The sequence below is a fragment of the Hyperoodon ampullatus genome (assembly GCF_949752795.1).
Source record: "Hyperoodon ampullatus genome assembly, chromosome: 9".
Lineage (NCBI taxonomy): Eukaryota > Metazoa > Chordata > Mammalia > Artiodactyla > Ziphiidae > Hyperoodon > Hyperoodon ampullatus.
The window spans coordinates 102,827,842-102,849,044 of NC_136922.1; the positions used below are offsets into that span (position 1 = coordinate 102,827,842).

Genomic DNA, 21,203 nt, shown 5'->3' on the forward strand with positions numbered 1-21,203 from the left:
CTCGAGGTTCCCGGTTGGGACTGGGCAAGGTTGCATGTGGGGAGAGGGGTCCGCAGTTCGCCTGTGCCCAGGTGAGGGTCGTAATTGTGCTCGGTCCCCCCTAGTTTGCCGCCTGGGTGGACGCGGTGGTGTTTGTGTTCAGCCTGGAGGACGAGATCAGCTTCCAGACGGTCTACAACTACTTCCTGCGGCTCTGCAGCTTCCGCAACGCCAGCGAGGTGCCCATGGTGCTGGTGGGCACGCAGGGTGAGCGGGCCAGTGGGGGTGACGCGGGGGCTCTGGGCCCCCCGGTGGCCGGTACGAGAAAGCCTGGCTCCCCGCCCTCCTGGCGCTGGAGCAGCCCTTTCGTGTCGCCCTAGAGCGGGCGCCTCCTCTTTGCCCCGTACACGCTGGGTCTTCCCCAGCTAAGATCCTGCCATCCGTGTGGTGGTCGTGTCCACATTTTGAGATGAATAAACAGAGTGGCTGGCTCGTTCCCACTCCGTGAGTCGGTGGCAGAGCTGGAACGAGGCCCAGACACCCGTCTTCTCGTGCTCCGTGTCGTCCGCTGCCCGGGCTCTTTGCCCACCCACCCTCTGACCGAACGGCCCGCTGGCCAGCAGCCTCAGCTTCTCAGCAGGCTGAGTCAGTCCCCACCCTCCCGTCTCCAACAGACGCCATCAGTGCCGCGAACCCGCGGGTCATCGACGACAGCAGGGCCCGCAAGCTGTCCACAGACTTGAAGCGCTGCACCTACTACGAGACGTGTGCCACCTACGGACTCAACGTGGAGCGCGTCTTCCAGGACGGTAACTCGGCGCCAGGGACGCTCCCCCAGAGGGGGGTCAGGCAGGCGGGGGTCGGGGGTGGGGGGCATGGGGGCGGCTCTAAGCTGGGCTCCTCCCTCCTCCCCAGATGGGTAATTGACTGTGCTGTCCCCTGCAGTGGCCCAGAAGGTAGTGGCCTTGCGGAAGAAGCAGCAGCTGGCCATCGGGCCCTGCAAGTCACTGCCCAACTCTCCCAGCCACTCGGCCGTGTCCGCCGCCTCCATCCCGGCCGTGCATATCAACCAGGTGCGGGCAGCCTCCCCCCATGCCACTGCACGCCCCGCCCGCCGCGGTCCTGCCTCGCCATCCTGTCTGTCTGCCTGCCTGTCCCCACCTCGTCTGGTCTGCCGCCTTGCGGATGGTTTGAAAGCACTGGCTCGAGTTCCCTTAGCCTGCACGACTGGCCTGGCCTGGCCTCCTCTGTACCCCATGGTGACTGCCTTCCCGCTAGTTCCCATCCCTGCTCGACACTCTTCTCGCCCCGCAGCTGCAGCCGCTGAGGCCGCCTAAGCATTTGCTCTGGTCAACCACGTTAGCGCTATCTCAGTGCCCGCTTCCCGTGCAGCCGTACTCGGGAGGCTCTAAGCTGAGCTCGTCCCTGCTGGCCCTCACCTGCTGGCCCTTCTCTCGGTGTTTGCGTTTAGAACGGCAGCACTTACCCGCAAGGGCCAGTGGCGTTTGTGACGTGTGGGGTAGTGGGGGTGTTCTGAGCCGGGTCCTGCCAGGGTTCCTACCGTATTACCACTTGGACACCCACCCACTTCCTGGGCCTACTGCCTGGTTATTTTTTGGCCCTTGGCAGGCAGGCCAGTACTTGCATCTCCCCGCTCAGTCCCTGCTCGGCGGAAAGCCCTGGACCATCACAGGTGTGCGCGCTGAGTGGTCAAGCCGACAGCCACTCCTTTACTTCTGCCAAGGGCCTTTGTCTTTCTGAGGCCCCCTGGCCCACCAGTGTCCTGATGACAGCCTGGTGACTTTTCCAGAGAGCCCTCCCTTTAGCGCTTTAGAAGGCGTCGGGGCTTCCCCTGTAAGCACTCCCCCGTGGAAGAAAGGAGGCACGGAAGGTCTTTCTTCACTGTCTCTGAGCGGCCGTGCCTCAGCTGCAGAACCGGCTGTGCACGGGGCCCCTGCCCACCAAGGGGCAGCAGCTCGGGTGTTTTGCTCCCTTTGTACGGGTTAGGATTCGCAGAGGCTGCCAGGGCAGGACACGTCCTCTACTTCGTGATCATCCGATGGGCCGTTAGGGGGTGGCCTTGTCAAACTGTGTTTCCCGAGTCCTGGCGTAGACACCGCCGAGCCCCTGCTGTCTCTCTGCTGAGATCCTGTGCTGCCTCTCCCTTACCTGCTGCTTCCTCTGGAGCAGTCTTGGTTTAGCTGTTCTGCTCTCTGCCCCGGCCCTCCTGTATCCTCTGCCCTGTCACCCACACTGCCTAGAAGCAAACCTCATCCTCCCCCTGCTCTCTGAGGCCCGCCCTGGCCTCCTGCAGCCTTGCTATTTGTCACTGACTTGGGGAGCTCATCCAGGGTGACCTGCCACCTCGCATCACACCCACCTGTGAGCCAAGACTCCATAGTTCTCTTCTGGCCTCTGTCACTGACTCCAACCTGCTAGCCTTTGCCTCCGATTCAGCTCCTGGGCTGACCCCGAATGGCCCCTGCTGGGGCCCTAGTGGGGCAGCCCAGTGCGGTGACCACCGGGTCCTGCTGGCCTCCAGGCCGTGCTGCCTTTCCCCTTGGTACCACCTGTAGGAGCTAGTGGCCCCTCTGCTGCCCCACGAGCCCCTGGCCAGGTCTCCGCACCGCAGGGTTCCCAGCTCCTGCCTGCCGCCCGCCCCCGCGCCCCTCCCGGAGCCGCCCTCAGCAGCCCTCTCTGTCCTTAGGCCACGAATGGCGGCGGCAGCGCTTTCAGCGACTACTCATCCTCAGTCCCCTCCACCCCCAGCATCAGCCAGCGGGAGCTGCGCATCGAGACCATCGCTGCCTCCTCCACCCCCACACCCATCCGCAAGCAGTCCAAGCGGCGCTCCAACATCTTCACGGTACGTGCCCGCCCCTCCCGCCTGCCCGGCCGCCTTCACCGAACAGGCAGGGCCGAGCCCCCAGCCCCCGGCCGGGAGGGAGCAGGCAGGACGATGCCGCAACCTGCCGACCTCCATCCCCACTGACGCGCGCCGCTTCCGTCGGCTCCTTACCGGTGCCCCCCCCGTCCACACCCAGACTCTTGCAGACTGTTCCTCCGAGCCCACGGGGCCGCCCTCAGCGCATCCACACAGACCCTCCTCCCGGCTGCACACACACACCCTCCCTCTCCCCGACCCCGTAGGGCTTCCTGGCCAGCTTGAGGGATCTCTGGACGCGTCTGCTCTAACTCTGAGGCACCCGTGATTCCGCAGTTGTGGACTGAGGCCCCAAGATTCTTTGCCTGAGGCTACAGGAAGCGTTTGCTGGCAGAGCTAGAACGAACAGGGCCCAGGCCTCCAGTCCACCTGCCCGCTCTTTTCATTCTCACGCTTCCCACCCGCTGCTGCCATCGGCCTAACGAAGGATTAGCCGTCTTTCCCCAGGCCTCCATCTCCTGATTCCCTGCCTCGGTCCCCCCACAAGCTCTTCCTCTCCCCCTCCCCGCAGCCCCCAGCCCCAGGGTCCCGTGTGCCTTCCGCCGTAGGGGCCCAGCCCGTCAGCTCTTAGGTGTCCTGAGCCTGCATCTGACACGCACTGCCCATCCCCAAACTCACCGTCCAGCTGGGACTTGGCTGGACCATTCCGGGAGTCTTGGGTCAGACACAGGTGGGTGAGCTGCCCGTGTGGACTCTCAGGAGATCGCCCTGTCCTTCTGCGTCACTCCACGTGCCTCTTTCTGAGCGTCAGGGCTTGGCTGTCAGTCCAGCCCACCAGGTCAGGCCCCGGCCAGGCTCTCAGGAACCCCGTCCAGACAGAGCCAGTGCTCCCCAGGCCTCGCCCATTCATCCTCGCCTCCGCCTGCCCGGCGCACTTATGCCCAGTCTGCCTGCCTCTGTCCGCCCCGTGCCTGCCGCGCGCCCTCCCCGGCCATGCTGACCGACCCCCTCCCCGCTGCCAGTTGCTGCCGTGCGCTACAGCCGCCCCGCCCCCAGCCCCCACCCTACCTGGACTCGCAGCTCCCGTCTCCCGTGCACGCCCATTGAGACGCACAGCGCCTTGGGCTGCTTGCTCGCGCCCACGCCTCCTGCTGCTGCCGCTGCCGCCGTAGAGCCCGTGGGCGACCTGTGTTTGCGGTGACTGCTACCCACGCCCTCGGCACCAGCTCCCTGACATCCTGCCTCAGTCACCTGCTCCCTCCACACCATTCTTCACCTCTTGCCTTCCTCTGCCGCTGGTCCTGCACCACCCCAGGGCACGCGCTCTTCCCTCTGCCGCCCGCCCGGGCCCAGGGCCCCCTCGCCAGCGCCTCGGCGCTCCCCGCGCTCTGCTGCCTGCTCCGCTGAGCTGCTTCCGCCCGCCCGCCCGCCTCGCCGCGCGCGCGTCCTGGGCACAGCCGGCCCCGGGCCCTTTCGTTCTCTCCATCCTCACCGCGGCAACCTTATTTTTTCTTTCCATTGTTTCCATGGTGACCTCGCTTGCGCCGCTGTCCCCGAGGCAGCCTCAAGGCGTGTCCGTCTCTGGAGGTGCATCTCCCTCCCCTTCCCTTCGTCGCTGCCGGGGTCACCCCCATGCCGTCCTCGTCCTCCCCAGCAGGGCCGCGCCTGTTCTGTGACCGGCGCCCCTGTGACTCTCCCGCTGGACGTGGCCGCTGACGTCCCCCGTCTCCCCCATGACTTCATGTCCTCGTTTGGTTGCCACTCTCGCCCTGCTTCCCGTCCTGGGGGGGTGCTCCTCTGGGCTCCCAGGGATCCTCTGCTGGTTGGGGCCTCTCTGCTCGCCAGCCTGGCTGGGACAGCCTGCGCCCCGCTCCCCACGACCGGCTCTTCTGTCTGGGGACCCGGTGGCAGCGGGCCCATCCACCTTCCTCCCCCCTGGGCCGAAGAGGCCGAGGCCGTGGCGCCCAGGAGAGGCCCGGGGCGGGCGCTGACAGTGGAGCCGCGGGCGGTGGCCCTTGGCCCGCCTCTTCCCGCTCCCTTGGCTGTGCTGCCCCCGCGCTGCAGCTGCGGTCCTTTGCCTTTTCCTTGTGCCCTTGGCTCCTGGCAGCCCGGGTGAGCAGGAGGATGTAGGGCCCGAGTGGAGAACGCTCCCCGCTGAGGTGGACTGCCCGGCCGCCACTGCTGCCGCCGCCCGCCCCGCCCCCCCGCTCCCCCGCTCCCCTCCTCTTCATCCCGCCGCCGCCTCTCCCCAGCCGCCTCGGTCTCTGCCCTCACCAGTGCTGACCGACCGTGCGGGGCTTGAGTATAACTTGCCAAAATCTTTATTCTTTCGATATTTGCAGATATGTGCCACTGTTTCCAACTTTTCATCAACAAAAAGGCCTTTCCAACTCCTTCCAAATTAGAAGACCAGGTGGTGACACACAGCACCTCTGGACATTCTCCCCTGTGCGGGGCCGGAGGCGGGCCGGGCCCTGGGACTGCTCTCAGATGAGAAGCGGCCGCCGTGCTCCCCACTCCAGAGACCCACAGGAACCTTTGTAACTAACCCCCACCCCCAGGGAAGGCTAGGAACGCCGGAGCCCGCGGCTGGGGGCTGCCAGGGACCAGCCCTGCTGGACGCGCTGCGCCAGGCTCGCTGCATGGAGAAGAAGGGAGCTCGGCCCACGCCCGGCGCCGGCCAGCGACGAGGCCCGGAGGCCGGGGCGTCCGAGCGCCCGGCCGGCCGGCGGTCCAGCTGCTCCTGGGGGAGCCCCCCCGCCCCTCCCCCCCTCTGCTCCCTCCTGCATGGACTTCTGCCGTTCCTGCTCCGCTCCGGACGCCGCAGCCACGCCGCGCTTGCCTTCCCCTCTCTTGGCCTCCCATTTCCTAGGATCCGCATTCGGGCGGGCTCTGCCCCAGGAGCCCGGCAGGGGCGCAGGGCCTCTTCTGGCCTCTCTCCTCTCTCTCTCCATCCACTGTGCCCCTCGGGCTACGCCGCCGTGCTCGGCGTAATGTGCCATGTGGTGTCTGTGCCGCAGACGGGCCGCTACCCGCTCACTTCTGGACTTTGCTCTCCCTGGTGGTCATGCCCTGTGCTCCCGGCCATGTCCCTCAGCCCCACCGTCCACCTCTCCTCGCCCCTTCCCGTCTCTTACGCCCCAGCCCCCTGGGCTGCGCGCTCCTCACGCCCTCGGTATCTCGTGTCCTTGCTCTTTTGTAAGGGGCGGGCCCGGCCCAGTGACCTGTGCTGCTCTGTATGGTGCCGTGTGTAAGAATAAACCCGTTGGAATACTCGTGGTCTCAGTTCCTTCCCGGTCCCGCCGCCCCGGCCCTGCCCCACTGCTAGGGCCCGCCCAGGAGGAGGGAGGACGGGAGGGCTGGCTGGGGATTCCAGGTGGGCTGCTGACCCCGCAGACCCTGGGCCCCTTTAAGAGGCCTCTTCTGTTCTCTTCCAGTCTCGAAAGGGCGCCGACTTGGACCGGGAGAAAAAAGCCGCCGAGTGCAAGGTGGACAGCATCGGGAGTGGTCGGGCCATCCCCATTAAACAGGTCAGCACTCCCTTCCCCTGGGGCTGGAGAGGAGCTGAGATGAAGCCCAGGAAATGTTAGATGATGGTTCTTTTCGGGGCCTCTGGAAGATGGTGAGAGAGGCCAGCGCCCTGCCCCTGCCAGGCCTGAATCCTTAACAAGGAGAGTTCTCCTGCAGAGAGGAACTCACAGCACAGCGGGGAAGGGTGGCCGGAACCCTTACGCTGCCAGTTCCTCCTCGCCACCACAGGAGGGCAGCAGAGAGCCGCCTGCCATCCTCAGCTGCTCTTCGCTGGTGGTGGTTCTGGAGGTGGGCGGCCCTGGAGGAGGGTTTGGTCTCTCTGGCCTCCCTCCCCTCCTCCCAGAAAAAGAAGAGAATTCTCAAAAGAGTACCCTGAGGAGTACGCGTTGAAGGGCTTACCGAGGGCTCTTCCTACCCTGGGTTCACTGGCCCGGTCTTACCGTGTGAGCCTCTGTTTGTTTGTAAAGACGAAACTTAGTGGAGGGGCCACGTCCTGGTAGGGCCTCTCCCTCACCTCCGTCCTGAGTCACTGCCTGGCAGGGCTGGGCCACCCGGTGTTGGATCCTCCCAGACCTCCTGTCGTGGGTCTCTCCGCTGGAAAAAGACGTTGAGTGATGGAGGGGTCTTTGTGCAGAGTTGACGGTGTGCTGGGCAGGCAGGGCTCTAGAACTGCTGAGCTGGCCTGGTGGTCAGGCCGCTGTACCCACAGGATGCTGCGCCTGGCCCAGATCTTCTTGGGAGCCGGTGGTTAGAGATGCTGTGTCTGCAGGGGCTGTGATGTCAGTTTTTGACCACAGAGGAGACTGGTGTGGCTGGAGCACCTGAGGTCAGCCTGGCCAGGGCCCTGTGGTCAGGTTTGGCTCTCCAGGCTGGGGCTGCTGGAGCCTGTAGGTAGTGTGACCAGAATTCTGGTGTTAGGGATGGGGGGGGGTTCTGACCCCACAGTGAAGGTCCATTGGGTTTAGGGAAGGGTTTGGGGGCCCATAGGACACAGTGTGGAGCACCGTGTCGCCCCACGCCCTCTGTCTGTGCTTCAGCCCTCCCCTGAAGTGTCACCACGGTGATGCCCAGCAGGCACTGCTCTAGGTGGGTCAGCCTGCCCGGGGGCGCGTGGAGGGCCTGGGAGAATGGCAGCGGGCACTCTCCTCCCCGTTCCTGTGTGTGTTTGGGCACAGAACTGGTCCATAAACCTGTTGATGGTGTGATTGAGTGTCTCTGGGGCCGTGCTGAGCGAGGCCTCCCACAGGGCCCTCGCCAGGCCAGGCAGGGGACTGTCACTCCCCGCTTTGGGGCGTGTGCTCTGAGTACACACACATGCGCACGTAAACATTTAACAGAGACAACGCTTATCCCCACCCCACCCCTGCCCGTGCTCTGAGATAAGTTAGCCCCAGACGCCCCCTTTCCTGTCTGGGGTCGGTCTGATTTATCTGCTCCCTGAGTCCCCCACGTGGACGGGAAGGCGGGGGGTGAAGCCCGGCCAAAGGGGTCAGCTAGGGCACTGGAGTGTCACAGGCCCCCTAACCTCAGGGACACTCTGGAGGAGGAGGCACACAGCCAGGAAGCTGCCCGCTGGAGGCAGGTGCCTAGCCGCGCCGACCTCACGGGGGCTGGGGGCGTGCCTGCCGTTGGGACTGCGCGTCCTTCCACCACTCTCCCCTCTCCGGGCCAGTGGTCATTCCTTGGTCATTCCTTGCGCGCCCCTCCCTCCTTCCCTCCCCTCCCCTCCCCCATCCCCCTCCCCTCCCCCATCCCCCTCCCCTCCCCCATCCCCTCCCCTCCCCCTCCCCCTCCCCCTCCCCCTCCCCCTCCCCCTCCCCCTCCACACCAGGGCCGGGCTAACCCCTTTCCCGCTCTCCTGTCCCGTTCTTCTCCCCATTCCGTGCCTCCCCTCTCCCCCCCTCTTCTCCTGCTGGGAGTGGAGATTGCATTTCAGTTGCCATTTGCATTCCCAATCAATCCGGACTCCGCAATTAAGCCGGCTGGCGGAGCTGGGAGGGAGGCGGCGGCGGGAACGGGTCCTCTGGGGGCTGTCGCCTCCGCACCGCTCCCATTCCGCCCCAGATTGCTTCCTGCTCCGCCGTGCGCAGCCGGCCGGCCAGGGAGGGGAGCAGGAACCCCTGGAGCTTACTCTCCCCCCTCGGAACGGGCTGTGAGCGGGACAGAGGCGCCGGTAGGGCAGGGCAGAGCGGGCCGGGCTGGTGAGACGCGGGCTGAGCCTGTGGGCGCGGGTCAAGCCCCAGCGGCCGAGATCGCTCCTCCCCCGCCGCTCCTCCCACGCCCCCCTCCCGCCGCTCCTCCCACGCCTCCTCCCGCCCCTCCTCCCACGCCCCCCTCCCGCCGCTCCTCCCACGCCCTCTGCTAACGAGCGTCAGAGCAGCGTAGGGGCGTCATTACCGCCGTCCGCGGCGCCGGGGCCTCCTCCCGAGAGGGGCCCAGGTGAAGGAGGAGGAAGAGTTCCGGGTAGAAAAGGGCTTCCCGCTTACCCCGGCCTCTTCGGCATCCCGGCTCCTGATTTCCTGCGGGGGGGCGGGGAGAGGGGAGCGGGCCCTGGAGGTGAGGCCGCGTTCCCGAGGAGGCTGAGGCCCCGACAGTGACACGACTTGCTCGATGTTCAGAGCTGGTTGGGGGCAGAACGGGGCACGGAGTCAGGTTTCCCTTTCCCGTGACCAGGAGCCGGGGCTGGACCAGGAGGGAACCTGGTGAAGATGGAGGGACAGAGGAGGGAGGGAGGGCTCAGGTGTGAAAGGTTTGAGAACAGAGGCTCTTGGGGAGCAGGTGGGAAAGGAGGGAGTGAGATGGGGCGCGGGCGAGCCAGCCGCGACGGCCGCTCCCCGGGGGTGGGCCTGGGCCGCCTTCTCGAGAGTCTGGCCGGCAGTCCTCAGGGCCATGGTCCACACTCAGGGGAGAGGCAGTGGCGGAACTGTTTCCACGTTCCTGGCCTGTGAGCGGGTGGCTGCCGCGCCCAGAGGCTGGGCGCCAAGGCTCCTTCGCGGACCACGAAACAGGGGCCCCAGTGGCCTTCTGGGCTGTTCCACCCAACCTGTTGTCTCGTGAAAGTCCCGTTCACACCCTTGGTCTTCAGAAGCTCTTTGTGAGGAAAAGGGGACCAGGTAGCAGCAGCAGTGTCCTTAGGTGGCCTACGACTCAGTGGCCTGACTTCCCGCAGCTGCATCTGCCTTTGGGGGCAGGAGGAGGAGGATAGGGGAAGGGAGTGAGGGAGCAAGGATGCGAAGCACCTGGGAGCAGTGGGACTGGAACTAGGGCCCTTTGTTATCCCCACGCAGTCCCTGTTGTGGGGCGGGAATCCCAGCCCACCTGTTTGTTAGCCTCATCCCCCTAGGGCTGAGCCTTCCAGTAGGAAGCCTTAGCCGCGGAGGGGGTCATGGAATCCGGGGTTTACCCCCCGCCCCCTCTCACAGTGAATCTCTTGACCCCCATTTCCGGCTTATCTGAGGGCAGGGCCCTCCCCTCCTGTAGGGGAGGCCGGCACAGGGGCTCTGGCAGCTCCTTTGCGACCCGCTGGGGACCTGGCGTGCTGCCCGCTCTCGCCCAGCCGGGGCTGCCCCCCAGGAGTTCTGTCTAGGAATGTCCGGGGAGCACTGCCTCTTCTCAGCCCTCCTGAATTTGGGGAGGGGGCCCCACAGGGGTGATGCCGGTCCTGGGGCACCTGCCGCCTGTGCACGTCCGTGTCCCATCCCGACCCGAGCTCCATCCTCGGCCGTTCTCCCGTGCTGTCTGCTGTTTCCAGGCGAGAGCCAGTGGGTGAGGGACCGTCGGGGGTTGTCATCAGCGGAGGGCAGCAGAGGCCGTCTGGGGTGTGGGTGGACGTCTCGTCTGCCTCGGTGAGGTCTACCCCCACTCGCAGCACCTCCGACAGCCACACGGTCTCGGCTGGCTCTTCCCCCGCCCCGTCCACCAGTTGTTCCCCGAGTGTCTGCTGCATCCCAGGAGTGTCGCAGTGCTGAGGGTGTCGAGGAACAACACGCCCAAATCCTTGCCCCTGGGGGGCATCTAACCTCCACGCCCAGTATCTTATCAGCTCACACGGGAGATTTGGTTGCTGGGCTGTATGGCTGGGTCTTCCCACTGCCTGCCTTGGGGGAGACTGGGCCATTCTGGGGACAGTTAGGGGCCTTTCTGCTCTATTCGGGGCTGCCACAGGGGGTAGGAGGCCCGGGCCCTCCTGAGGTCGCTGTGCTGTCGTTCCACCCCATGCCTGGAGACGGTGGGTGGGAGCATCACTGCTGGGAGGCCATCTAAACCCCCACGTCCCATTGCTGACGTAGGTCCACAACCTGGGGGAGAGGACACCCCCCTGCCATGGGACGGTGTCCACGGTAACTGGAGAGGTGGGCTCCAGGCTGCTTCCTGAGGACGGTCAGGGGCAGCCAAGTTCCATAGATGGGTTCATCCGCCTGGCTCTCCCTGGTTCAGTTTTAGTCCCATGTGGCCTCTCCATGCAGATAAGCACAGTGACCCGGGAGGACGGGGGGCGGAGGATGCTGTGACTTGTGGACACTGAGACCTCCATAGCTGTGACGTGTGGGCCTGGCTTCTGTCTCTGATCCGGCCTCTGTCCTCAGGGCATCCTGCTCAAGCGCAGTGGCAAGTCCCTGAACAAGGAATGGAAGAAGAAGTACGTGACCCTGTGTGACAATGGGCTGCTTACCTACCATCCCAGCCTGCACGTGAGTCCGGGGGGCTGCGCCTGGGGAAGGCTGGGCGCGGAGGACGAGAAGCGGACATGGAAGGGCTGACTCCAGGTCCAGAGGGAAGCGACCTTAGCTCAAAAAGACCTTTCCTCGAGAAAGGGCCTCGCTTTGGCGGCTTGGGAGTTGCACAGACCCTGAGACCCAGGCCCAGGCTGAACACTGCACGAAAGCTCTGAGTCTTGGCTGAGCCCTTTGTGTTTTTCATTTTTTGTTTTTGTTTTTTTAAAGGGATGACCTTGTCACTCCCGTTCGCTTTTTTTATTATTATTATTATTATTATTATTATTATTATTATTATTGGCTGCGTTGGCTCTTTGTTGCTGCGCGTGGGCTTTGTCTAGTTGCGGCGAGCGGGGCTACTCTTGGTTGCATTGTGCGGGCTTCTCACTGCGGTGGCTTCTCTGGTTGCAGAGCACGGGCTCTAGGCACGTGGGCTTCAGTAGTTGTGGCACTCAGGCTCAGCAGTTGTGGCTTGCGGGCTCTAGAGCGCAGGCTCAGTAGTTGTGGCGCACAAGCTTAGTTGCTCCGCGGCATGTGGGATCTTCCCGGACCGGGGCTTGAACCCGTGTCCCCTGCGTTGGCAGGCGGATTCTTAACCACTGTGCCACCAGGGAAGTCCCGGCCGAGCTCTTTGGAGTAAACTCACCCCCAGGGACAGTCACCTCTGGGCTAGGCTGGTGTGCGAGTCAGGTTCTATATCCTACACTCTAGTTGTTTTAAGAGCTGGATTGGGCCCGTTTACATGGAGTTGCTCAAGCTGGGGGCGTCGGTGTTGCCAACAGTTGTGTCTCAGGGAGCCGCACTATTGGGGTTACGCCTGGGCTCCTGGGATCATGTGGAGCGAAAGGGCGGTTAAGCCAGGACTGCTGGGGTGGCGGGCCTGGACAGGCCCCCTTGGGAGGAGGAGCGTCGGGGCCACTGTTGGTAGGGCAGAGGGGTCTGGAAGGGTGTGGCTGATGCCCAGGGAGGGGCTGGGGCACGGTGACAGTAGCGTGGCCCCCGTGGCCGCTTCCCCACCATTCCTCCCTCCTCTCCCCTCGCTGCATGGCTCCAGCGCACAGCTGTCCCCAGCATCCATCTCTGTCACCACCCTGCTGTGGGGCTAATGAGTTCTCCCGTGAAGCCCCTGAAGCGCAGCACGTGGGCTGGCTCCACCCCCTGCCCGGAGGCCCCAGGCCTGCCTCCGAGGGTCCCTCGCCGGCCTTTGAATCTACGCAGGTGTCAGGGGTCCCCGACCTGAGACGTGCTGGGGTCCACGGTTTGGCCATAGCTCCATCCCGAGAGCACCACCCAGGGCGGCTGAGAAAGCTCACAGGCCTGGTTTGGGCCTTTCCAGTGAGGCCAGAGCCCAGCCTGGCCCTCTGGGTGCCTCTGGACCTGGCCCTTCCCTTCAGCTCGGGGCCTCTTACTCCACAGGGCGGGGGCTGGTGCCATGATACTGGGGCCGAGGGGGGTTATAGACGAGGGGCCACGGCCGGGGGGCCTTGGGAATTCAGCACAAAGGCTCCTGGGTGCCGTCCTCTCCCCCGTTCTGGCCTCCTCCTCACCCAGGACCTGGTCCCGCTGCTGAGTCCACGCAGGACAAGAGGCAGCAAGGCTACTGGCAGAGCCCTGACGAGAGGCACCGTGCCTTAGGGAGCGGGGAGCACCCGTGGGTGCAGCGCCCCCGGCCACAAAGAGCAGGACCCCAGTGTTTCCCAGCAGAGAGGGTCTGGGCCCTCCTGGCTTCCAGCGCCCACAGCCCAGGCAGGACACACGTGGCCCTGCCCAGGCACCTCCTGGCTGCTGGGCTGGGAGCTGGCCTGTCTGAGGCCTCTTGTTTCCCCACCTGTGGGCAGTGGCCTTCACCCTCCCCTCTGCCGCGTCCTTACCTGTTTCTCCTGCTTCACGCTGCCCCCGGCTGGGCCCACGCCCCAGAGGGAGGAGGGGAGGGATGGGAGCGGGGTCTCGGCACAGGGAGAAGAATGCCCGCTGTTGTGTTCGGTTTTGGTTTCGGAAGGGAAGGTAAAGGCCCGGGGGATTGCTGTTTTTACACACAGCTTAACAGACTGGAGAGCAGAGGTTCAGTGGGCTTTGCCGGATCATCAGTCACCCAGCCAGTGGCTGGGCTGAGACTTGGCCCACGACTTTGAGTGTTGCCCAGAGTTTTCTGTACGTGCCAGGAGCGCCTCTCTTCGGGGCTGCCTGAGTCGCCGGAGAGTTACCACTGGGGCAAGCAAGGTGGGTGTGGCGGGGGCAGCCGGCAGCCCACGTGCCCGGCCCGGCTGGGCGGCGGACGCTCTCGGAGTCCCGTCCAGCGCTGTGCTGCCCGTGAACTGTGTGTGGCTTAGTGTGTCTGGCCCGGGACAGGGTCTGGCGGCAGGCGCTTCCAGGCTGTTGCTGCTTTCTTGCGAGGTGAATCGAAGAGGCCACCGGCTCTGCTGGCCCCGCCTGGGCCGCGGGACGCGGTGAGGAGGTTGAGAGCATGGCCTCCCCATCCGTCAGCCCCTCACTGGCTGCCCTCTGGCTCCGGGGTCAAAGTGCACATCCTTCCCCAGCTCCCCACATGCTGGATGCCCCGAGCCACCAGCATGCGCAGATGGCAGCTTCCCTGCCCTATAGATGCTTCTCATTCAGGAGACGCGAATCATCAGATTCGAAACCGTGGTGACAGTGAAAGCACGTGCACGGCCCCAGGGCCCTGAGTTCCCTCCCGACAGGCCGCTCGCCTCTCGGTTTCCATCCTTGGTGGCCGCCGCACTCCTGTTGCTAGCTCTCCCACCTCCGTCCCCCTTTGCCGTGTTTTCCAACCTGAGCAAACTTCCCAGCTGCCAGCAGTGAGCAGGACCCTCCGTCCCCGGAGCTGCCCGCTTCCCTTGGAGGCGCCCTCCTGTTAGGGAGCCAGAGAGGAAGGCCCGTCCGGGAACTCCTGGTCTAGCCCGGCCTTGCCCAGGAGACCCGAGGGCAGTGGTGCTGGGGACCCGCCTCCCGACGGAGGCCGGGCGGGCTGGCGGGACGGGCCGGGTCACAGAGGAAGGGCTGGTGGGCAGGCCTCGAGCCTCACGCCCAGCCCCTGCCTAGCCCCAAAGAGCCTGCCACAGCCTCTCCCGTTTTGCAGCCAGCGAAGCCATTCACACAATCACCTTCTGTTAATTCTATCTGCAACATCAATTAAATTGTTTGTAGAAACTAATTGAATGTGGCTTAATCACACATCTTAATAGCTTTCCACGCTCTGAACTCGTTGTTAATTCCAGTAATAAAATGAGATGAGAACGCTGGCTGGGTAATTAGCGAGGAGGCTGGGGAAGAAATTGCTGTTTGATGGTGGGTAATAAAGGCAGCCTCGGTGACCGCTCTCCCGAGCAGCCGCTCCCACGGCCACTGCCGAGCCCCCCGTTCTGCTGACGGAGGGAAACGCTGTTGCTTTGCCCCGGACCCCCCGTCCCTGCTGCTGCCTTTGGAGCTCCTGCCGCACTCTCCTTGGGGCCGGGCTCCGCCTCTGGGCCGGGCCTGCAGCTGGCCGGGTGCTGGCCTGCTCCCCACACCCCCCGAGCAACCAGTGCCCGTCCGGGGTGGTCGGAGATGCTGAGGGCCGCTGCTTTCCCCTTACGTTGGTTGCTGGCTCCTTGGCCCTGAACAGGGTCCCTCCGTGTGGCTCTTTTTCTTGGCCTGGGGTCAGCTTCTCCCGCCGTGTCCCAGCCTGGTTATCCCAGGGCTGTCGTGGGGCCTGAAAACTGTTGCAGCTGCTGTGACCTCCTTGTGAACTAGAGCAGCCCGAGCCCCTCCCCCAGGAAAGGGACTGCAGCTGTGCCTTCGGCCCGGCCAGCTGTTGACAGTCGTCTGGAGCCGCTGAGCTAAGATGTGACTGTGTGCAGGGTCCTGGGTGCGCGCGGAAGCCGAGTCGATGGGCTGTCGGGCCAGGAGGGTGGAGTCACACGCTGGATGCTGGGCCGAGAGCAAGACCAAAGGGCCAGCGGCCACTGGGTGGGGCGGGCCAAGTTTGCTGGAGAAGGGACCAGGGGGACGGAGCCCTGGCAGCGCTCAGCAGCGTGGGGGTGAGAGGTCGTTGGAGGGGAGAGGGTCCTCCCGTGGGTGGAGCCCACCCTCACCGACTTCTCAGTGATGTTGTTCTGTGCTTCTGAGACATGAGGCAGACCCCCTCGGAGTGGAGGGTGCCTGAGGCCAGGCACCCGGCACTGTCCCTCACGCAGGACTAGGTGGTGGCGGGAGGGCACGGACGCAGCGCAAAGCTGCAGGGAAAGGAGCTCCTCCCCTCCGGCTGGCTGTGCCCTTGTTGGCTTTCTGAAGGGCCATCTGCCTGTGAAGGTGTCAGAGCTGCTTGGAGAATAAAGAGTGAGTACAGGCCTGGCCAGGCCTCCGGGAGGTGGGCTTGACTGGTGAGGCCAGCGTACTAGCATCAGCGATGCCCCGTCCTCCCCATGGTCCTTCTGCGACTCCTGCCACTGGCCCTCACGCTGGTCCCCTGATGACCCGCCCTGCGGTGAATTCCAGCCCGACGCAGCAGTGCAGGAGCAGCGCTGGTGCTGGGTGCTCTCTGCTTCCTTGTTCTCCCTTCTCTTCCTAACGGGAAACTCCCACGTTCTCTTGGCTCCTTAGGGCCAGGTGACCCCTTTCTACTGGACGTCCTCTTGCTCATGCACAGAGTGAGGGCGGCCCCCGAGCGCCTCGCCAGCCCGCCCTGGCCCTGCTTCCCAACAGGCAGCAGTCCCCATTGGCTCTTTTAAGCAGAGGACATTGTCCCTTTTCCCTGAAGCTAAAAGTTGAGAAGGTAGAAGAACACCTGGGTGACCAGGAGTGATGCTCCAAGTGGGTAGGGTGAGAGGGTTGGGGCCTGGAAGGACACGAAGACTCCGTCGAGCCAGACGCTCAGGGAAGTGCCTTGGACGCAGAACATCCCAGAGGCTCTCTTGAGGGAGGAGAGGCCCCCATCCCGAGTCTGATCGGTGGAATTCTGGCACCAGCTTCTGCCCCCGGGAAGGAGCTTTTGCCACATTTTATGGGGGACATTTGCTGAGAACTGCCCCAGAACTCGCTGGTGCCAGGGGCAGGGAAGCAGGAGTCAGCAGCCTGGAAGGAGACATCAGAGCAGCAGGGAGAGCAGGGCCCAGGCCGGGCGGGCTTTACGGCAGGCAGCCAGGCAGCCAGGCAGCCAGAGGGCGAGCAGGGCTGTGCTCTGCGTCAACCCCCTCCCGCGCCCCCCGGCCCCTCCAGGTGCCACTCTCTGGGGTGGGGCGGTCCCAGGCCGAGGTCGAGACAGCGGACGGTGGGGCTCAGCACCCAGCGGCTCCCACCCTCAGGGTCCCTCCCCGCTCATCCACTTCAGGGCCCTGTCGGTACTGACTTGAAGGCAGGGTTTGCTCCTGGGCCGAGGAGGAAGTTTGCCTTCCGTGCAGAGCCTTGGGAACCCAGAAAGCCTGGGCTTGAATCTGGCTCTGTCACCTGCTGATTGTGTGACCTGGGGCAGGTTAACCTTTGTAAGTCTCAGTTTCTTCACCCGCAAAGTGGGCGCAGTAACACCGTCCTAGTTGTCGTGACGATCCTGTGAGGCGGTGTATGAAATGTAGACGCGATACACAGCTGTGGCTCAGTGGACGCCTGGCACGTGGCCGGGTGGGCGACGTGACGTTGTCAGTGGTGGTTACTGTTCCTGCCGCTGGGATGCTCACCGGTATCTGTGGAACCGTGGACTTGTTCAGTATCCGTAAGAACAGCGAAAAGAACCAAAGGCTTCCCTTTAACTGTTCAACAGATATTTATCGTCAGGTGCCATTCTAAGGACTGGGGGCTGCTCTAGGCTTTGTAAGTTCTCAAAGTCCCAGGTGGTGGTGGGAGCTTCTGAAAATATGGCTGAAGTCCTTGGTGACCAGCCAACCGGGGCCCGGGGCAACCCAGTCGTCCACATCCCGCGGAGCCTGTCAGCTCCTCTCCTCGGCCACATGCCCTCTCTCCCTAAATCCCATCTTGGTTCATTCAGTACTTGGCCTCCTTTGCGTTGCCTCCTGAGCCGCCTTCCCTAAAGGAGCCCCGAGCCTCAGCTCTTGGCTCTCGACCCTCTGTCGCCCCTGCCCCGCTCCCGGCTGAGCCCCGCACCGAGCCGCACGCGGCAGCCTTGGAGGTGTGCTGTGCGCGCCACAGAACTCGGGCTGTCCCCCTCCTCCCCCGCCAGCAGCACGGGGGAGAGACCCAGGAGCTGGGAGGGGCAGAGGTGAGGTGCTGCCAAAGAGTGACCTGTCCTAACGAGTCTCCCTCTGTCTTGTCCACGTGGCCTTAGGATTACATGCAGAACATCCACGGCAAGGAGATTGACCTGCTGCGGACCACGGTCAAAGTGCCAGGGAAGCGCCTGCCCCGAGCCACGCCGGCCACGGCCCCTGGCGCCAGCCCCCGGGCCAACGGGTTGGCCTTGGAGCGGAGTAGCGCGCAGCTGGGTGGGGGAACAGGTGAGGGGGCTGCTGAGGTGGGAGGGGGCGTGTGGCTGCCGTGGCCCCATCTGTCTGGGAGGGGGGGGCGCGCCGTGACGGGGCCCGGAAGGGAGGCGTGTGGGGCTGCGCCCCGCCCCAGCCAGGTCCTCGGGGCTCCAAACACGCCGGCCACCTGGTGTCTTGCTTCGGGATCAGCTCAGCCAAGCGCAGTTGCCAAAACGCTGCCCTCGTGAGGTTAGTAGAGGTGGCGGCCAGTGGACCGCCTGGCAGATCAGAATGGGGACAGATAGCCTGGTACTGACAGGTGGCATCGGCGTCTGGAGCCGAGGCAGGTGATGGTGGGGACACCGGGGCCCTCTGGCACCAGGGCCACATCTCGGTCAGGTTTGCCGGACAGGCAGGGAGGGAGGCGGGAGGGGACAGAGCTGCCTGGGGCGAACCTGGTCACCGTCCTCGGGTCTGCAGTGAGGGGCGGGGGGGTCTTTGCTCAGAGAAGACTGAACTTGAGAGAAGCTGGAGGCTGAGCGGACTCAGCCCCGTGTCCAGAAGAGGTGGGGCCTCCTGAGCGCGCTCCTTGTTGGAGGTGAGGGCCCTGAGAGGCCGGCACCCCGCCCTGCCGCGTGTGCCACCGCTGCCCCCCAGTCTGGAGGCGCTGCGAGGGGCAGGTGGCGGGCACCGACCCCGCTGGTGGAGGGGTGCCGGCTGCAGTAGATGTGAAGTCGAGACTATCCTCCCCATGTTGTGTGGATGAGGAAACAAAGGTTCGGAGAGCTTAAATAACTTGTCTGTAAAATCCCACGGGAAGTGGTGGAGCTGGGTTTGAACCTGCGCGTGCCTGACTTGGGAAGCTATGTTCTGTCCTCTAAGCCCTTGAATTAGACAGAGACCCGCGGGCGGGGCTGCACTTGGGGGCGGGAGGCGGGTCCTGGGTGTTCTGCGCGGGGCAGGGGTGGGGCCGCTGGGGAAGGGAAGGGCCGGGGCGGGGCTGGGGGCCTCCCAGAGCTGCCTGTGTTCGGGCTTGGGGTTTCTCAGATGACACCAGAGGGGGCATGGAGGGGGAGCCTTCCGTTGCAGGCAGGCAGCAGGGGGAAAGCTAGCTGTTCCCTCAGAGGGAGGGAAGCCCTAAGACACTCTGTGCCGTCACATCCCCGTCCCTGAAGACCTTCACCTGGGGAGCGGAAGTGGCGCGTGGAGAAGGGGGTGCGCGGCACACTCACCCACGTAACTGCCAGTACCCGCAAACGCTCGCCGCCGTCCCCGTCCCCGGAACACATGGCCAGGCGCCACCCGAGCCGCGTCCCCTCCGCCGCGCACCGACCTCGCACACACTCGCACATGTCTCTGCTCACCGGGCGATGTTAACATCTCATTATCTTTGTTACTGTAATTACATTATCCGCTGCTTTATGCAGAATTATTCTCCGAGGACTAATTGATGGCTCCATGTTTAATTCATTAATCATTAGCATCAAATTCGACAATTACAGTGCACACTGATTGTGGGGTTGCAGACGTAATGAGGGGAGAATTAACAAAGAAAAGGGAAAGCGCTTGCCCTCCCTCGGGGTTTGGGGTTGGGGGCCTTGGGGAGGAACTTGGGCCTGTGCTGTCTTTGGGTGGGGCTGGGGGGAGGGGCGAGTAAGATCTGGAACCCGGGGGGAGATGGAAGCGGGCGAGGGGTGGCGAGAAGCACAGCATCTGAGAAGTTAAGACCCAAGGCTGCTCCCCCTGGAAGGTTTCCTGATGGGGGTCGGTGCGGGGGACCCCAAGAAGGGCTGAGTTTGCAGGGACCTGTTAGGCAGGGTGGGAGGGGCTGGCACGGGTGCCACGCGTATGTTAACGAGCACTTAACTGTGTGTCTGGTCCTGCCTGGGGTGTTACGACAGATACAAGAGAAACACAAAACCCACCCCCACCATTCAGTCTCGTGCTGTCCCCGGAGCGAGCGTCAGGGACGTCTGGCCTGTTCCTTTACCTTCTAGTGGCTTCCGCGCACATCTTCCTGTCCCTTGGATTCCAGAAACTTGACCCTTGTGCTGGCGGGGCTGGTCCGGGGCCTGGTGTCAGCCGCTCGCCCCTCCCTCCGGCTTGTTCAGCTTCAGGGCCCGTCTCTGCCTGTCACTAACGCCGGGCCCCCGGCCAGCTGCCCAGCTTTCAGTGCAGACCTCCCTCGGCCGTGGCCTTCTGGCCTCAGGCCCCACCCTGTCTCAGGTCGGCTGAGGTGAGAGGGCAGTGTCGCTGTCCGCGGCCGGCCCTGAGGCCGTGGCCACCATCTCCCCACGGGTGACTCGGGCCGGGGAGGGCGCGCACTGCCGGCCCCGCCGCCCCGGGCTTGGCAGTCCTGCAGCCTTCGGTTCCCCTGGCTCTGCTGTTCTTCCCCGATGGGAAATGAAAGATTAATTTTCTCCAGCCCCAGAGGATAATTACCAATACTAATTAGGCATAATTACTTGAATTTGATACACTTATTCCTCGTCAGAATGGCAGCAGAGCTGAGGCACAGCAAATGGCATACGTGGCCTGGAACGGGGTTCGGGGCCTGGCCAGGAGGGGCGGGGGCTGGGATAGCGGGGAAGCAGCTTGGCAGTGATGGGGGGACTGTCCCACTCACCCAACTTCTGGCTCCTGATCACAGGGAGGGGACACAGGCGTGGACCCTGGTGTTTATGGAGACGGGGGTTGTGAAGTCTGGGCCACGGGAGGCCTCCGGTCCTCCAGTGATCCTGGCCCGGTCCTGGTGAATCCAGGAGCCCCTCATCCTGGGTCAGTATCCTGCTGGGATTTCTCAAGCTCTGCCCGTAGCTGTACTTTCAGGACAGTCTGTGGGTGCCCTTCCCCCGGCCTCCCCTCCCAGTTTGACCCTTCCCCCCCCCCCCAGGTGCCCCCCACTCGGCCAGCAGCCCAGCCTGGGCCGGCCCGCGCCCAGAGGGGCTGCACCAGCGCTCCTGCTCTGTTTCCAGCGCCGACCAGTGGAGTGAGGCCGCTGCCCTGCCCCCAGGTATGCCGGACCCGGTGAAGCCGCAGAGGAGGGCAGCCGGGGAGGCCGAGATGCGCAAGGGGGCGCGGCGGAGCCCTCCAGGGCTTGTGGCAGAGCCAGTGCCACGCCTGGGGCATGGAGTTGGGGTGGCTGCCCTGTGCTGTCCCCAGGCCCGCCCCGCGGCTGGCGCTAGAGACCCTCCCTCTGCAGCTCCCTGCCCGCCCACCGCGGGCCCCAGGCAGCGCTGGCGGCCTCGCATCCCCATCAGCCCCCTGCGCCGCCAGCTCATCAGCCTCTCCGCGGGGGGGGGGGGGGGGCGGGGGCGGGGCGGGGGAGCGGCGGAGTGGGGAGGTCGGAGGCCGGGGGCTTGAAACACGTTCCGAAGGCGGCAGCTAGCCCGCGTGGAGAGGGGTCCCCGCAGACGGGATCAGGGCGCTGTCCGCAGAGGTGCTTTCTCCCCCGTGCTGCCCCTGGATAGGCTGAGGCCCCACCCAGTCTGAGGGGTCGAGAACTCTCCCTTCCCACCCCCGCCTGCTCTCCTTGGCCTCGTCGTCGTCTTCTTCCCTAAGTCAGTGTCCGGGCCTCGTCTTCCCCCGCCTCTTCAGCGAGCACCTCCACGCGCTCTCCTCACTCACCCGCAGCCCCACATCCATCAGCAGTCCTGAAGGCTAGAGGGAAATGGGTGCAGCCCT

At 64.7% G+C, this 21,203-nt stretch overlaps 1 protein-coding gene across 5 annotated transcripts in view; it reads left to right on the forward strand.

Moving 5' to 3' along the window:
- AGAP3 (ArfGAP with GTPase domain, ankyrin repeat and PH domain 3) overlaps positions 1-21,203 on the forward strand; it is a gene marked incomplete at its 5' end in the record, with an annotated part of 58,659 nt that overhangs the window by 32,336 nt on the left and 5,120 nt on the right. For 2 of the 5 annotated variants that reach the window (XM_079711341.1, XM_079711340.1), the window contains 5 exons: positions 105-246; positions 654-788; positions 925-1,052; positions 2,687-2,845; positions 5,206-6,138. In XM_079711341.1, coding sequence (XP_079567467.1) covers positions 105-246; positions 654-788; positions 925-1,052; positions 2,687-2,845; positions 5,206-5,268 — 627 coding nt within the window. In that variant the 3' untranslated portion in view covers positions 5,269-6,138. Of the gene's footprint in view, positions 1-104; positions 247-653; positions 789-924; positions 1,053-2,686; positions 2,846-5,205; positions 6,139-6,300; positions 6,394-10,980; positions 11,086-17,383; positions 17,553-20,412; positions 20,533-21,203 lie in introns of those variants that run through there. The other 3 variants (XM_079711338.1, XM_079711339.1, XM_079711342.1) reach the window with 3 other exon arrangements.